The 14,018-nt window shown below is 43.0% G+C and overlaps 1 protein-coding gene across 1 annotated transcript in view; it reads right to left on the reverse strand.

The window, feature by feature from the left end:
* Positions 1–4,000: 4,000 nt before the first annotated feature.
* The window catches only part of LOC126235335 (valine-rich protein-like), a 39,028-nt gene continuing 29,010 nt past the window's right edge, over positions 4,001–14,018 (reverse strand). Inside the window, exons 3-4 of the mRNA XM_049944057.1 lie at positions 11,600–11,880; positions 4,001–4,165 (exon numbers count right to left, since the gene is read on the reverse strand). Coding sequence (XP_049800014.1) covers positions 4,001–4,165; positions 11,600–11,880 — 446 coding nt within the window. The remainder of the gene's footprint in view (positions 4,166–11,599; positions 11,881–14,018) is intronic.

Here is a 14,018-nt window from a genome sequence, read left to right on the forward strand (position 1 = left end):
AAAACTAGTAGAGCGCCACATCAACGTTAGCTAACTGGTCCAGTGTGCCGACGGAGGAGGAGGAGATTAGCGTTTAACGTTCCGTCGACAATGAGATCATGAGAGACGAAGCACAAACTCGGATTAGGGAACGACGGAGAAGGAAAGCGGCCCAGCCCTTAAGAAGGAATCATTCCGGAATTTTTCTTAAGCGATTTAGGGATATCACGGAAAACCTAAACCAGGACGGGTGGAAGCGGATTTGAAGCGACGTCCTCCCGAATGCGAGTCCAGTGTACTAACCACTGCGCTACCACGCTCGATGTATACCGACGTCCTTAGGCCTGTTCTGACTGACGGACTCCTGCTTACAAGGCAGTATGGGGAGTGATCTATGATCGTGGGACCCGTAATCATCAAATCGTCAATCACTCCAGCCGTTATTGCCAGTGGATAAATCCTGATAAGGCCACCTCTTCTTTATTCAAGCAGCTCTTTATCATGATGCTGACTGGACCCCGTTGCAGACCTCCCTGCTGCAGAAAAACCACCGGAGGTACTCTATATCGAACCGGAGGTCTTCCACATCGGAGGCAACAATGCTAACCATTCGGCTACGGAGGCGGCCCACTCCATTATGTACTGCACTGAAAATACATCCTTTCATGTGTTATACCGCATTAGGTAATGTATGATCCCTTATTTGTTGCCTAGTTGCTCTGGCCAAAACATTGCTGTATGCGTGGGAATCATCGTGAATGAAGTACGAAAGAGCTCAGACGAAGCACTTTCCCGCAGTCCTGTAGTGGCAGCTTGACTCACATAAAAGCGGCAAGTGTTCTTCTCTGCCCTTACCGGTTCTTCTCTGAGACGTTTCTCGTAGCAGAGCAACTTTCATCCGACAACTTTCACTTGATTGGGTCCAGTAACAGCACTTTTACCGCCGAGGTCAATGCCACTCGTGGCACATTTTCTTCCCCTCGTCCACAGACACCAGCCCACTGGAGCGTCTCGGCTTTCCTGTCACAGCATCCGTTTCAGCGGAAAATTTTGGTAAAACATATCCTCCGTATGCGTAATTATCGTATACAAAAGGCTATACTATAGCTCAGAAGGAGCAGAACATCAAGAAACGCTTTATTAATAGCCTGCATCCGTTTCAGCGGAAAATTTTGGTAAAACATATCCTCCGTATGCGTAATTATTGTATACAAAAGGCTATACTATAGCTCAGAAGGAGCGGAACATCAAGAAACGCTTTATTAATAGCCTGAGACATAACAGGAGGTACAGAATGTAAGAGAATTTTTCGTGGAAAAGTATATTCTAACTAGGAGACGTTTGTCGTAGACGAAATTTTCCTAGTCATCATTTCAGGGAAGTAATTCTTTGAAGAAATACCTTCTAAAGGTATTATGAACACAGGAATAAAGTGATATTGGTATAAATCTCTGGTCAGTGTCATTTAGCAGAATACAGACATTTTCTGCTGATTTGTTTTCGTTAGTGTTCCAAGTAGACCCAGAAAATTAGCAGATGTTTTATTTCCAGCGTTTGTGTTTCAGTAGTAAATTACTAGTCAAAATATGTAGGCATTAGTACTTGTTTTGTGGTACCTTTCATTTTGTAAGAAAACGATGTAGCACCATTTCTGACATTTACCCTTATCATTTTGGGAATAGCTCATTCTTCTCAAATGTTTGCCAAAGTACTTAATACAGCAGCTGTTCGTCATACAGTAGTATGAGATAAGAGAGTACTGAACTGAGTATCCAACAGTGTAATGCTCGTCTAGCTAACGGCAGGGAGAATTATGTCCATTAGTCTCTAACTAGCGTAATGAAAACCTCAATGCAGATGGCAGTTTCTCAGTCGTTACTCTGTTTTTCGTATTTGTCATTTATGTATCTCAAGATAATAACAATAAAAACAGTAATAAGGTTACCATAACTGACAGCAGCTCTCTCTTACAATAGTTTCGCGCTCAACTCGTGTTCTATTGAACTCAATAATCAAATCATATTGCTAAGTTACATTTGTTTCATCTTCAACTTTATCAATTATTTTCTACTGCATACTTATGAACGATGAGGGAACTGATGTTACTTAATTTGCACACACATTCCGACTTGAAAAAAAAAATGTTCTGGAACATTACCAAGATGCAGAAACAACATACGTTCTTGAATGGTAGGTTTTTGTGGATACGGCTTAACATCAAGCTAATTGAGTGTCGCGCTGCCTCTGTATTCCTACTATTTGATTTAAGTATAATTTTAGCAAGATGTTAGTGTATAAGTTCTATATCCTTGTTTATGTGCTACACTTGTTTCCTCTGGATACATATAACCCTCATTTTCATTATCATTTAACTTATTTTTGTGTTTTTTCAGTTTTGTTAGGAATCGTTAGGATAGCTCTGCAAATCTATTCCATTTTAAAACTTCCTCCTACGTTCGTTTGCGGAACTATTACTGACGTATACATTTACTTATAAGGAAGTACTGTTGGGGTGTGCTCTCTGTTTCCCACAGACTGAACCAGGAATCTCCGAAGATTACGATGCCTCCATACATCCACAGCATAAAACTAGGAATGGACGGGGGGAAGTGGTTTTATACTTCGCGTAGCAATTTAATTGAAGTCAGGATCTGCTAAACATTTAAAGCAGTGGTGCAATATCATGATAGTCTATCGTGGTAGACAAGTAGGATGAAGTAAAAATCATTCATGTAAAAAGAGGTTCTTGCTTTAACACAACCCCCATCAGATGTACACATAACCCTACAGAGCTGTTACTCGATATCATACCTAGCAAATGTAATGTGCACAATTCCGCCAAACAGTCACAGTGATATGAAAAAAGATGTTAGGAGGAGCAAATAAATTTACTGTCCAGCACGCTAAATAATATTTGTGTTTGACGCAGATATACACATCAATTTTGCTGGCTTCGTTTTCATGTGGACACTTATGAACACCAAAACGAAATATGATACACTTGAGAGATCTTTTGCAGGCCTAATTTTACATCCCGCACCCTCAGCAGAGATGTTTGAAGCTATTTACCCCGTGTAGTTAACAGTGGGAAGGTACTGACCAGAGGTCCCCTCCGATAACTACAGCCTATCAAAAATCAAATGGCTCTAAGCGCTATGGGACGTAACATCTGAGGTCATCAGTCCCCTAGACTTAGAACTACCTAAACCTAACTAACCTAAGGACATCACACACATCAATGCCCGAGGCAGGATTCGAACCTGCGACGGTAGCAGCAGCGCGGTTCCGAACTGAAGCGCCTAGAACAGCTCGGCCACAGATACAGCCTGTCGATTATTATCATTACCTTATAATCAATGTAAACTACCTGCTATAATAATTTTGTTGCCTCGTAAGAAACTAAACGTAGAATGTATCAACGTTATTCATTCCATGCATCCTGCACTTCGAGTCCATAATTGCCCTGGACAGTCGTTTCTATACTGAACTTCGCAAAGTAAGTCTGCACAACAGTAGATTAGGTTTGAATACCTTCTCCAAAAAATTTTCCATTCCTAAAAATCATCCGTAACAATCCAATTTACAATATTAAAATGGCGGACTATTTAATGCCTGTGTATAAAATTGATACTTACGACCCTGCTGAAATGCCATATTAAATGTCTTAGTAAAGGATACAAGCCATTTTGTCACCAACAGATTGTTAGAACACTCTTCCCTAGAATTCGTTTATAACTCATGATTTAAGCCATTGATGATTGTTTCCAGAACATAGAGTGTATACTTCTAGTTGACCAGTGCGTCGAAGTAGCAACAATAAGAGGAAATTGTGTGTCATGAATACCCATCTGGTATGTTAAATGATGTACAGGAAGACGGTTGTGAACATTTTATTACAAAAGAGTTGTATCACTTACAAATGTATCAACAGAGAAACAGATAACAACAACAACAGTTAAAGCAGTCTATGGGCAGTGTGGTAAGGCACCGGCAGCTGGGAGCGGCAGCGGCGGCGGCGGCTTCAGTGGTGGTGGTGCGGTGCGTGGTGGAGCACCGGCTCGTGGTGCTTGGGGATGTGGTAGATGTGCTTGTAGACGGGCACGTGCACGGGGAAGGGCTGCGGCACGGGCACCGGCACGTGGCGCGCCACCGCGATCGGCACCGGCTTGTCCACCGCGTACGGCACCTGTCAACAGGGGTCCGCTCTAGTCACTCACAGGAGCTTCACGGCACTTTTCTTGTGAACGTCAGGTCTCCTTTGGGGATGAGCAGGGAGACAAATTGGTGGAACCCAAACATCGTATAAGGAGTTATGCAAAACCACATTAAAGAAGCACGATCATAATAAAAGGTAGAAGCTAAGAAGCTACAATACGAAATTCATCAGTAGTTCAGTAGCTATGACCACTACGTGACTGGTATAACTGAGAATGGTTGAAATAATAACAAATGAGAAAGTACACTACTGGCCATTAAAACTGCTACACCGCGAAGATGATGTGCTACAGACGCGAAATGTATCCGACAGGAAGAAGATGCTGTGATACGCAAATGATTAGCTTTTCAGAGCATTCACACAACGTTGGCGCCGGTGGCGACACCTACAACGTGCTGACATGAGGAAAGTTTCCAAAAGATTTCTCATACACAAACAGAAGTTGAGCTGCGTTGCCTGGTGAAACGTTGTTGTGATGCATCGTGTAAGCAGGAGAAATGCGTACCATCACGTTTCCGACTTTGATAAAGGTCGGATAGTAGCCTATCGCGATTGCGGTTTATCGTATCGCGACATTGCTGCTCGCGTTGGTCGAGATCCAATGATTGTTAGCAGAATATGGAATAGGTGGGTTCACGAGGGTAATACGGAACGCCGTGTTGGATCCCAACGGCCTCGTATCACTAGCAGTCGAGATGACAGGCATGGCTGTAACGGATCGTGCAGCCACGTCTCGATCTCTGAGTCAACAGATGGGGCCGTTTGCAAGAGAACAACCATCTGAACGAACAGTTCCACGACGTTTGAAGCACCATGGACTATCAGCTCAGAGACCATGGCTGCGGTTACCCTTGACGCTGCATCATAGACAGGAACGTCTGCGATGGTGTACTTAACGACGAACCTGGTTGCACGAATGGCAAAACGTCATTTTTTCGGATGAATCCAGGTTCTGTTTACAGCATCATGACGGTCGCATCCGTGTTTGGCGACATAGCGATGAACGCACATTGGAAGCGTGTATTCGCCATCGCCATACTGGCGTATCACGCTGCGTGTGGGTATGGGGTGCCATTTGCTACACGTCTCGGTCACCTCTTGTTCGCATTGACGGCACATTGAACAGTGGACGTTACATTTCAGATGTGTTACGACCCGTGGCTCTACCCTTCATTCGATCCCCGCAGCTGTACCTGTACACGCTATTAAAGCTCTGTTCGACTCAATGCGCAGGCGTATCAAGGACGTTATTACGGCGAGAGGTGGTTGTTCTGGGTACCGCTTTCTCAGGATCCATGCACCCAAATTGCGACAAATGTAATCACGTGTCAGTTCTAGATAATATATTTGTCCAGTGTATACCCGTTTATCATCTGCGTTTCTTCTTGGGGTAGCAATTTTAATGGCCAGTAGTGTAGTTCAACCACAATCAGAGAAGTTCACGTAAATACTTTTTCCAAACATCTCATATCCTATAGAATTATAAAAATGTATAAACACCGCTACAAAGCTGCTGAAGCTCTACAACAAACCTCGTTTGTAAAATTGTTTCTAATAGAGCAGACACGTTGTTTATTGTACTACTCCGAAATATTTGAGTTCTAAAGTTCTAAAGTCTATCCCTTTCAACTGTGAACAAACAGAAAAAAGTGCAGTTGCACTCACTCATCCAGTACGCTACGGATGTATATGAAAATATAATGATATGTGAAAAAACATGATACATGAAAACACATTTTATCTTGTATTGGGAACTAGGAGAAGAAGGATAATAGCAAAGTTGATACCAACATTGAATGTGAAACGAACAGAATGGCTGAAATTTGATATGAGAAGCGCAGTCAGTGGCTAGTGTGACCTACGTATTTTTTCAAATCGTTTTTAATAGCTTACATATTCATCACCGCTGCGATAATTTTGTCACAAAAATACGTTTACTGCCCACTCCATAGATCTGTAAAGTATCCAAATTAATAACCAAGTTTCTAATGCACTGTAGTTGAGTTGTTTTCGACACGAATGTAGTCGATTTGAATGCTATTAGTGGAAGAAATATTCAGTTTAGGAGAAGACATAGTTACTTGAAGATTTCTGTCACCGGAATTTGTGCTAATGACCTCGATAATGAAATCGATTACAAAGAAAATAGCAGCGTGATATCTGTATTAAAAGTCCTAAAATGGCTATCCTACTAAACAAGTGCTGAGATGGGCCGTCACGATAATTGTCTAAACGAAGAAAACCTGTATAATGAAAGCACTGATGGTAAAGGTATACATTCTCGAAAAAATGTCTACGAGTAGTAGGTCATATCCCATTAGAAACGGTATCGGTTTATCCCTGCGAATTCTTAGTTGTTGCTTCTGAATTACGCACGTGAAAAATGAGAACAATTTTGGAGGAACAGATGGCGACTATCTTTTATCAAGTTCAGTTGTGAAGGAAAAGTCTGCCAATAACCAGCTTCAGATCGTACGAGAAAGCAGTAATTCCCGCACAGTGGGAGAATTATTTTCTCTGAAATGAGCAGTGATGTCCGAAACCAGCGACCTCCATTTGCATATTTATACGATTACATCGGACAATAAACGATTTTAAAACGAACTCTGCGAGTCATAGACCCTTTCATAGCGACTGAGACGTCAGGACGGGCGAAGCAGGCATTTATATTTCAAATATTATGTGACTGTGTCGGACTGTAAACTATTTTAAAAACAACATTATTCGTATGTTACTTACGTTCCCCAGCGCGGGGTTTGGGGCGTCACAGGTGATGGTGTCGGGCTCAGCATTTGATTAAATCAGTTAATGAAAAATAGGTGTAGTAATCTAAACTTTCTTAAGCTTGATTAAGTAATGTATCGTCGTAAAAATTTTTTAAGATGTTGGCGATCGGCGTTACTGGTCATATTTCGTAAATAAGACTAATAAGCAGATTTTCTAAGTAAGGGAACTGAAAGCAGATGGATTGCAGAAGATGTGGTATAAGAACGCATGAACTTTGGAGGGTTAAGAGAAGGAACAGAAGTGGTAGGAGACATGAAGCAATGCAGCTGTGCAGGAACAGAAATGTTAACAACATGGTATTATTGTAATTGCGTTAGTTAAGTAATGCCAAGAATCTGTCGCGAGAATTCTGTAATGATATTATACCACCATACCAATTCAGATTGAGGTGATAACAAAGAATGAAAATATGTACATTGTCATGTCAGCAATTTAAAAATATCATACGGCCTGTGGACTCGTGATTCAGTGTTGATTTGTATTTCGCTCAATACGGTGCTGAATTTGGCACACCGTCAAAAAGTCTCTTATTTAAAATGTTCTGGAATATTGTATGATTTTCTTGCTTTTCACCTGATGCAGTTAACATATAACTGTAACATACTACGTCATTTTATTTCTGTTTTACGGACCAAAGGCCAATTGATCATTCACAGTACGTAGATAAGTACCTGAGTAAATCTTTCTAAAGTTACTACCTCCAACGACTACATGTGGGGATATTACTAGGGTATTTGCTTCAAAAATCAAATGAGTAACACATTTATTTAATAAAGTGATTAATTTTATAAATTATGAGGTGAACAGTAATTTGAAAGAGCATCCTCAGGTTCCACTTTCGTCTTAGCATGCCGCTCGCCCCTCGGACAGCGGACAACTCTTGGCATGATCATAGTACAGCACGAGCATAATGTCTTTCCCTGAATACAAAAATTTATTTTTAAGGGATATTTTTATGGCTCTGAGTACTATAGGACTTAACTTCTGAGGTCATCAGTCCCCGGACATTTTTAAATACAGCCATATGCGTTGGTGCAAAAGGTAGCTTAAGTGATAAGTTTATTTCTATAGACTTCTACATGAGCTCTGATAGCATCTCATTTCTTTGCTCTCTTTCTCTCTCTTTTTACATGGCGCGTAATTTGGAAATGACGCTCCCATAATGGCGTCCGTACAAGAGAAAATACGATATGTTTCTCAGTTTCGTGGAACAGACCTGAAGCGAGTGACGACACTGTTGATACGTGACTAGAATATTTCAGTGCAGTCGGTGCAAACGGAAATATGATTTTTGTAGAGAAGGAGTCATACATACCTCAACACAGTGGTGGAGATTTTACAGAGGCGGCTGCATCTCCATTTGTAAAATATGTCACTTCTGCAAGCTGCGTAGCCAGACGATACGCCGAGTCGAGCTGAGTCTGCTAGGAAACGATGGAATGAAGCATTTCCATGACTATCTTAATAAATCTTGTTTTTCCTTTGAAGCAACTTTCCAAATCAATGGGAAAGTAAATAGGCATACCGTAGTGATCAGAGATTTGAAAACCCGTATATTGTGGTACACTAGGTAAGGGACAGCCCTACAGTGAATGTGTAGTGTGGCTGAGGGCACAACACACGTATTGTACGATTATTCATCACTGAGTCAGGCACTATCGCAACAGTTTACTTGAGCATATTCAAATTCTACGTTATATCGCAGTTACAGGGATTACAACCGTGGACAGTGTTTCGACAACATGAAACCTTTCCTGACAGATGGATCGATGAAGTCGGTACAGCATCGTGGCCATCACCTTCACTAAACCTAATCCAGTTTTTATGGGGGTACATTAAGGACAAAGTGTTCAGTTTAACAATCCTAATGTGCAGATTCTTACAGCAGGAATAGAAGGTACTGTCAAAGCACTGATCGAAGAGATGTTGGAAAATACGTGGAGAGAAATTGAGTGTCCCATAGACCTTCTACGCGCAGCAGTCCGTCCCAATAGCTGAGTGGTGCCGGCACGGTAGCTCAGCGTGTTCGGTCAGAGAGCTGGTTAGCCTATGTAATAAAAAAAAATGAGTGGAAGGATCAATAAACGAACTTTAACGGATGTCATGTGACGTACACAACGACAAAAAAAAGGTGGTCAGCCTGACGGATTGCCGTCCTACGGGGCCCGGTTTCGATTCCCGGCTGGGTCAGAGATTTTCTCCGCTCAGGGACTGGATGTTGTGTTGTGTTCACCATCGTTTCATCCCTATCCGGCTCGCAGGACGCCCAATGTGGCGTCGCTTGTAATAAGCCCTGCACCGCAAGGGGACTCCCGGCCAATGACGCCAAACACTCATTCCCATTTTTACGCGCAGCCAACGGAGGTTGTGTGGAAGTGGATCCATCAAGTTTTTTGAATTTGAGTTGGAACCACATAACTGTATCAGACATGGTTCCTTAGAAATATATTTTTGTAATCAGGGATAGACGTTATGCTGCCCCTGTGCAGTGGTGTACTTTTCAGATCCATTTGTCAGGAAAGGTTTCATCCAAAACTGGCGAACAAATAACCCCCAATGTCGCGGTACACCATGTTGCTGAAAAGTTGTAATGCCTGTGACTGAGGAGCAGCGTAGAGTTTACACATGTTCCACTAAACTGTTGCCATTGTTGTACGCTCGGTGAAAAAATAATCCAACAATACTAGTGAAGTAAGTCACACCACACATTCACTATAGGGCTGTCCCTTATCTGGTATACCCCAATGTATAGATTCTCCGAACCTCTGATCTGGACATTATGCCTATTTACTTTCGCGGTGAAGTAAAAAGTCGCTTCAGAGGAAAAACAAACTTTACTAAGGTAGTCATGGCAACTGATTCATTCCAGGGTTTCTAGTAAACTCATCACGACTGCGCGTAGCATCTGACTACGCAGCTTGCAATAGCAACATGTTTTACGAATGGAAATGCAGCTGTTTCCTCTAGAAAAGCCACCGTTCCATTTTGTCGGACTGCATTGAAATGTGGTCTGCAGGGTTATCAACAGTGTAGTCTCTCACTGCAGGTCTGTTCCACGAATCCGAAAAACATGTCGCGTTTTCTCCTGAATGGGTGCCATTGTGAGAGCAGCATTCCTAAATTACGTTATTCGTAAAGAGAATGTGTGTGTATGTGGTGTGTGTGTGTGTGCATATGTGTGTGTGTGTGTGTGTGTGTGTGTGTGTGTGTGTATGTGTGTGAGAGAGAGAGAGAGAAAAAGTAAAGAAATGAGATGCTATCAGAGCTCAAGTAGAGGTCTATAGATATAAACTTATGAGTTGAGCTATCTTCTGGAAGAAACCATTTGGCTGTATTTAAAAGTGCGTGCACTTCCAAATAAATTTTTGTAATGAGGGAAAGACATTATGCTAGAGCTTTATTATGATCATGCCACGAGTTGTTCGCTGTCAGAGGGGCCAATGGCATTTTGACCCTGCAGCTCGACGGATAGCAATGTGCGGCTGTTTGCTGATGATGCTGTGGTGTACGAGAAGGTGTCGTCATTGAGTGACTGTAGGAGATACAAGATGAGTTGTACAGGATTGGTGTAAAGAATGGCAGCTACCTCTAAATATAGATAAATGTAAATTAATGCAGACGAATAGGAAAAAGAATCCTGCAATGTTTGAATTTTCCACTAGTAGTGTAGCGCTCGACACAGTCACGTGGATTAAATATTTGGGCGTAACATTGCAGAGCGATATGAAGTGGGACAAGCGTGTAATGGCAGTTGTGGGGAATGCGGATAGTCGTCTTCGGTTCATTGGTAGGATTTTGGGAAGATGTGGTTCATCTGTAAAGGAGATCGCTTATAAAACGCTAATATGACATATTGTTCAGTAGTGCTCGAGCGTTTGGGATCCCTATCAGGTCGGATTGAGGGAGGACATAGAAAAAATTCAGAGGCGGGCTGCTAGATTTGTTACTGGTAAGTTTGATCATCAGGCGAGTTTTACGGAAATGTGGAATGAGATTTTCACTCTGCAGCGGAGTGTGGCTCTGATATGAAACTTCCTGGCAGATTAAAACTGTGTGCCGGACGGGGACTCAAACTCGGGACCTTTGCCTTTCGCGGGCAAGTGCTGAGTCGTGCTTGGGTATCTCAGTTGGTAGAGCACTTGCCCGCGAAATTCAAAGGTCCCAAGCTCGAGTCTCGGTTTGGCACACAGTTTTAATCTGCCAGGAAGTTTCGTTACGGAAATGTTTTAGGAACTCGGGTGGGAGTCTCTAGAGGATAGGAGGCGTTCTTTCGTGAATCGCTACTGAGGAAATTTAGAGAAGCAGCATTTGAGGCTGACTGTAGTGCAATTTTACTGCCGCCAAGTTACATTTCGCGGAAAGATCACAAAGATAAGATAAGAGATTAGGACTCGTACAGAGGCAGATAGGCAGTCATTTCGTTCTGTGTGGGAGTGGAACAGGGAGAGAAGGTGCTAGTTGTGGTACGAGGTACCCTCCGCCACGCACCGTATGGTGGATTGCGGAGTATGTAGATGTAGTGTATTTGGATTTGATTTTGCAGCAATGCTGTGGAGGAAGAACGAATGTAACGGTGCTGAGACGGTGTGGGCGGAAGGCAGAAGCGGGGGCACGCACCTTCCTCTCGACCTCGACGGGGTAGTGCTTCTCGACGGGCACGTGCACCTGCCGCAGCACGGGCACATGGACGGGCAGCGGCACGCGGATGTGGACGGGCACGGGCTGCGGCACGGGCACCAGCACGGCGTGCGGCACGGCGACGGGCACCGGCGCCGCCACCGGCACGCGCACCACCTTCACCACGGGCACCGCGTACGGCCGCAGCTTCTCCACCGTCTTGCCCAGGCCCTCGCCGCCCGCCGTGCCCGCGAAGCCCACGTCGCCCACCGCGTTCTGCTCTGTGAACACGGCGCGCGCCTACCATGTAGTCCAGCGAAAAAATCCTAAGGAAATGCAATCCGAAAACAAAGGAAGTAGGTTACAGTACACTTGTTCGCCCACTGCTTGAATACTGCTCAGCAGTGTGGGATCCGTACCAGATAGGGTTGATAGAAGTGATAGAGAAGATCCAACGGAGAGCAGCGCGCTTCGTTACAGGATTATTTAGTAATCGCGAAAGCCTTACGGAGATGATAGATAAACTCCAGTGGAAGACTCTGCAAGAGAGACGCTCAGTAGCTAGGTACGGGCTTTTGTTGAAGTTTCGAAAACATACCTTCACCGAGGAGTCAAGCAGTACATTGCTCCCTCCTACGTATTTCTCACGAAGAGACCACGAGGATAAAATCAGAGAGATTAGAGCCCACACAGAGGCATACCGACAATCCTTCTTTCCACGAACAATACGGGAGTGGAATAGAAGGGAGAACCGAGAGATGTAGTCAAGGTACCCTCCACCACACACCGTCAGGTGGCTTGCGGGCCGGCCGGAGTGGCCGAGCGGTTAAAGGCGCTACAGTCTGGAATCGCACGACCACTACGGTCGCAGGTTCGAATCCTGCCTCGGGCATGGATGTGTGTGCTGTCCTTAGGTTAGTTAGGTTTAAGTAGTTCTAAGTTCTAGGGGACTTATGACCACAGCAGTTGAGTCCCATAGTGCTCAGAGCCATTTGAACCATTTTTTTGGCTTGCGGAGTATGGATGTAGATCTAGATGTACATGTAGAATGAACTTTACGAAACCTTCGATACCGGTGGGTATCAATCTCGATACCATTGGGTATCGATATTTTCATTTATAGTATAAAATCGGACAAGTGTGCACTCCGTGAAAAATTAATATGTATATACGGTTAATCCACACGTTATGATGAGTGAGGCTGCGAGTATCAAAATATGTGACATAGTATATACTTTGATTGCATTCAGTTAAAAGCTTAAATTTTGTACACCACAAAGGACAGTAGACCTTAGTATTTGACGTTAATTTCCACTTGATACTTCCTCCTGTTTCTGAGAAATGGATCTGAATAGATGGACATACAGAGAGGGACAGACAACGTTCAAATGGTTCAAATGGCTCTAAGCACTGTGGGACTTAACATCCGAGGTCATCAGTCCCCGAGACTTAGAACTACTTAAACCAAACTAACCTAAGGACATCACACACGTCTATGCCCGAGGCAGGATCCGAACCTGCGACCGTAGCGGTCGCGCGGTTCCAGACTGTAGCGCCTAGAACCAATCGTCCACAGCGGCCAGTAACATACAATGAAGTGATCCTGTAAGGGGTCCGTTTCTACCGATTGGGATATGGAACCTTAAAAAAATAATATCTCTAGAAATCGATTTCTATGTGAGCGATATACTTTGTCAACTACTGCTTTCATTTGATGTGAACTGAACAGTTTTGTAATTACTTAACAAGAAACTTACATGTGTTGATTTGATACAGGTAATTTTATTGTAAAAATTTTGTAATATTTACGTAAATAATTGTGTTAAGCAAATTTAAATATTTTTGTCTCCATATAAGTAAATGATGGCAGTGTTTGCTTACAGTTCTACTATCTATGTTGCACCTCTTGTCGAGAGGGAAGAGATGAAGTAATAGTGAGTCATGTTGAGTCAATTCAATAGAGAGACACGTTTGGACTGCTGCAACGTAAAGACAAGTTCATGTGGTCGTAGGGGGTTGCCTTCTGTGGAACTCGATTTGTCATTGAGCAAAAGTTTGTTTCTTTACTGAGAGAATTATAGAAGAAAAAAGGGGGGATAACTCTAATTATTTAAGTGCAAGACCTTGGAAGAGCATGTCACATTCAGCATAAGCAGATGTCACACGATTACACCGGAAACAAAATAGAACTAACCTGCTGAATTATAAACCCATATAAATGACATCGATTTGCAATAGGACTCTGGAACATACACTGTGTTGCAGTATTATGAAATTGAAGGGAGAGATTTATTGACACAAAACCAGACACATTCGCATAACACCGTTTTCGTGAAACTCAAGTGTCTCTTTACTCATGTGAAGTAATCAATGCTATCGACAGGGAATCTAGACTTGATTCGATATTTCTATATTTCTA

This window comes from Schistocerca nitens, chromosome 2 (genome assembly GCF_023898315.1).
Source record: "Schistocerca nitens isolate TAMUIC-IGC-003100 chromosome 2, iqSchNite1.1, whole genome shotgun sequence".
In the NCBI taxonomy this organism is placed as follows: Eukaryota; Metazoa; Arthropoda; class Insecta; order Orthoptera; family Acrididae; genus Schistocerca; species Schistocerca nitens.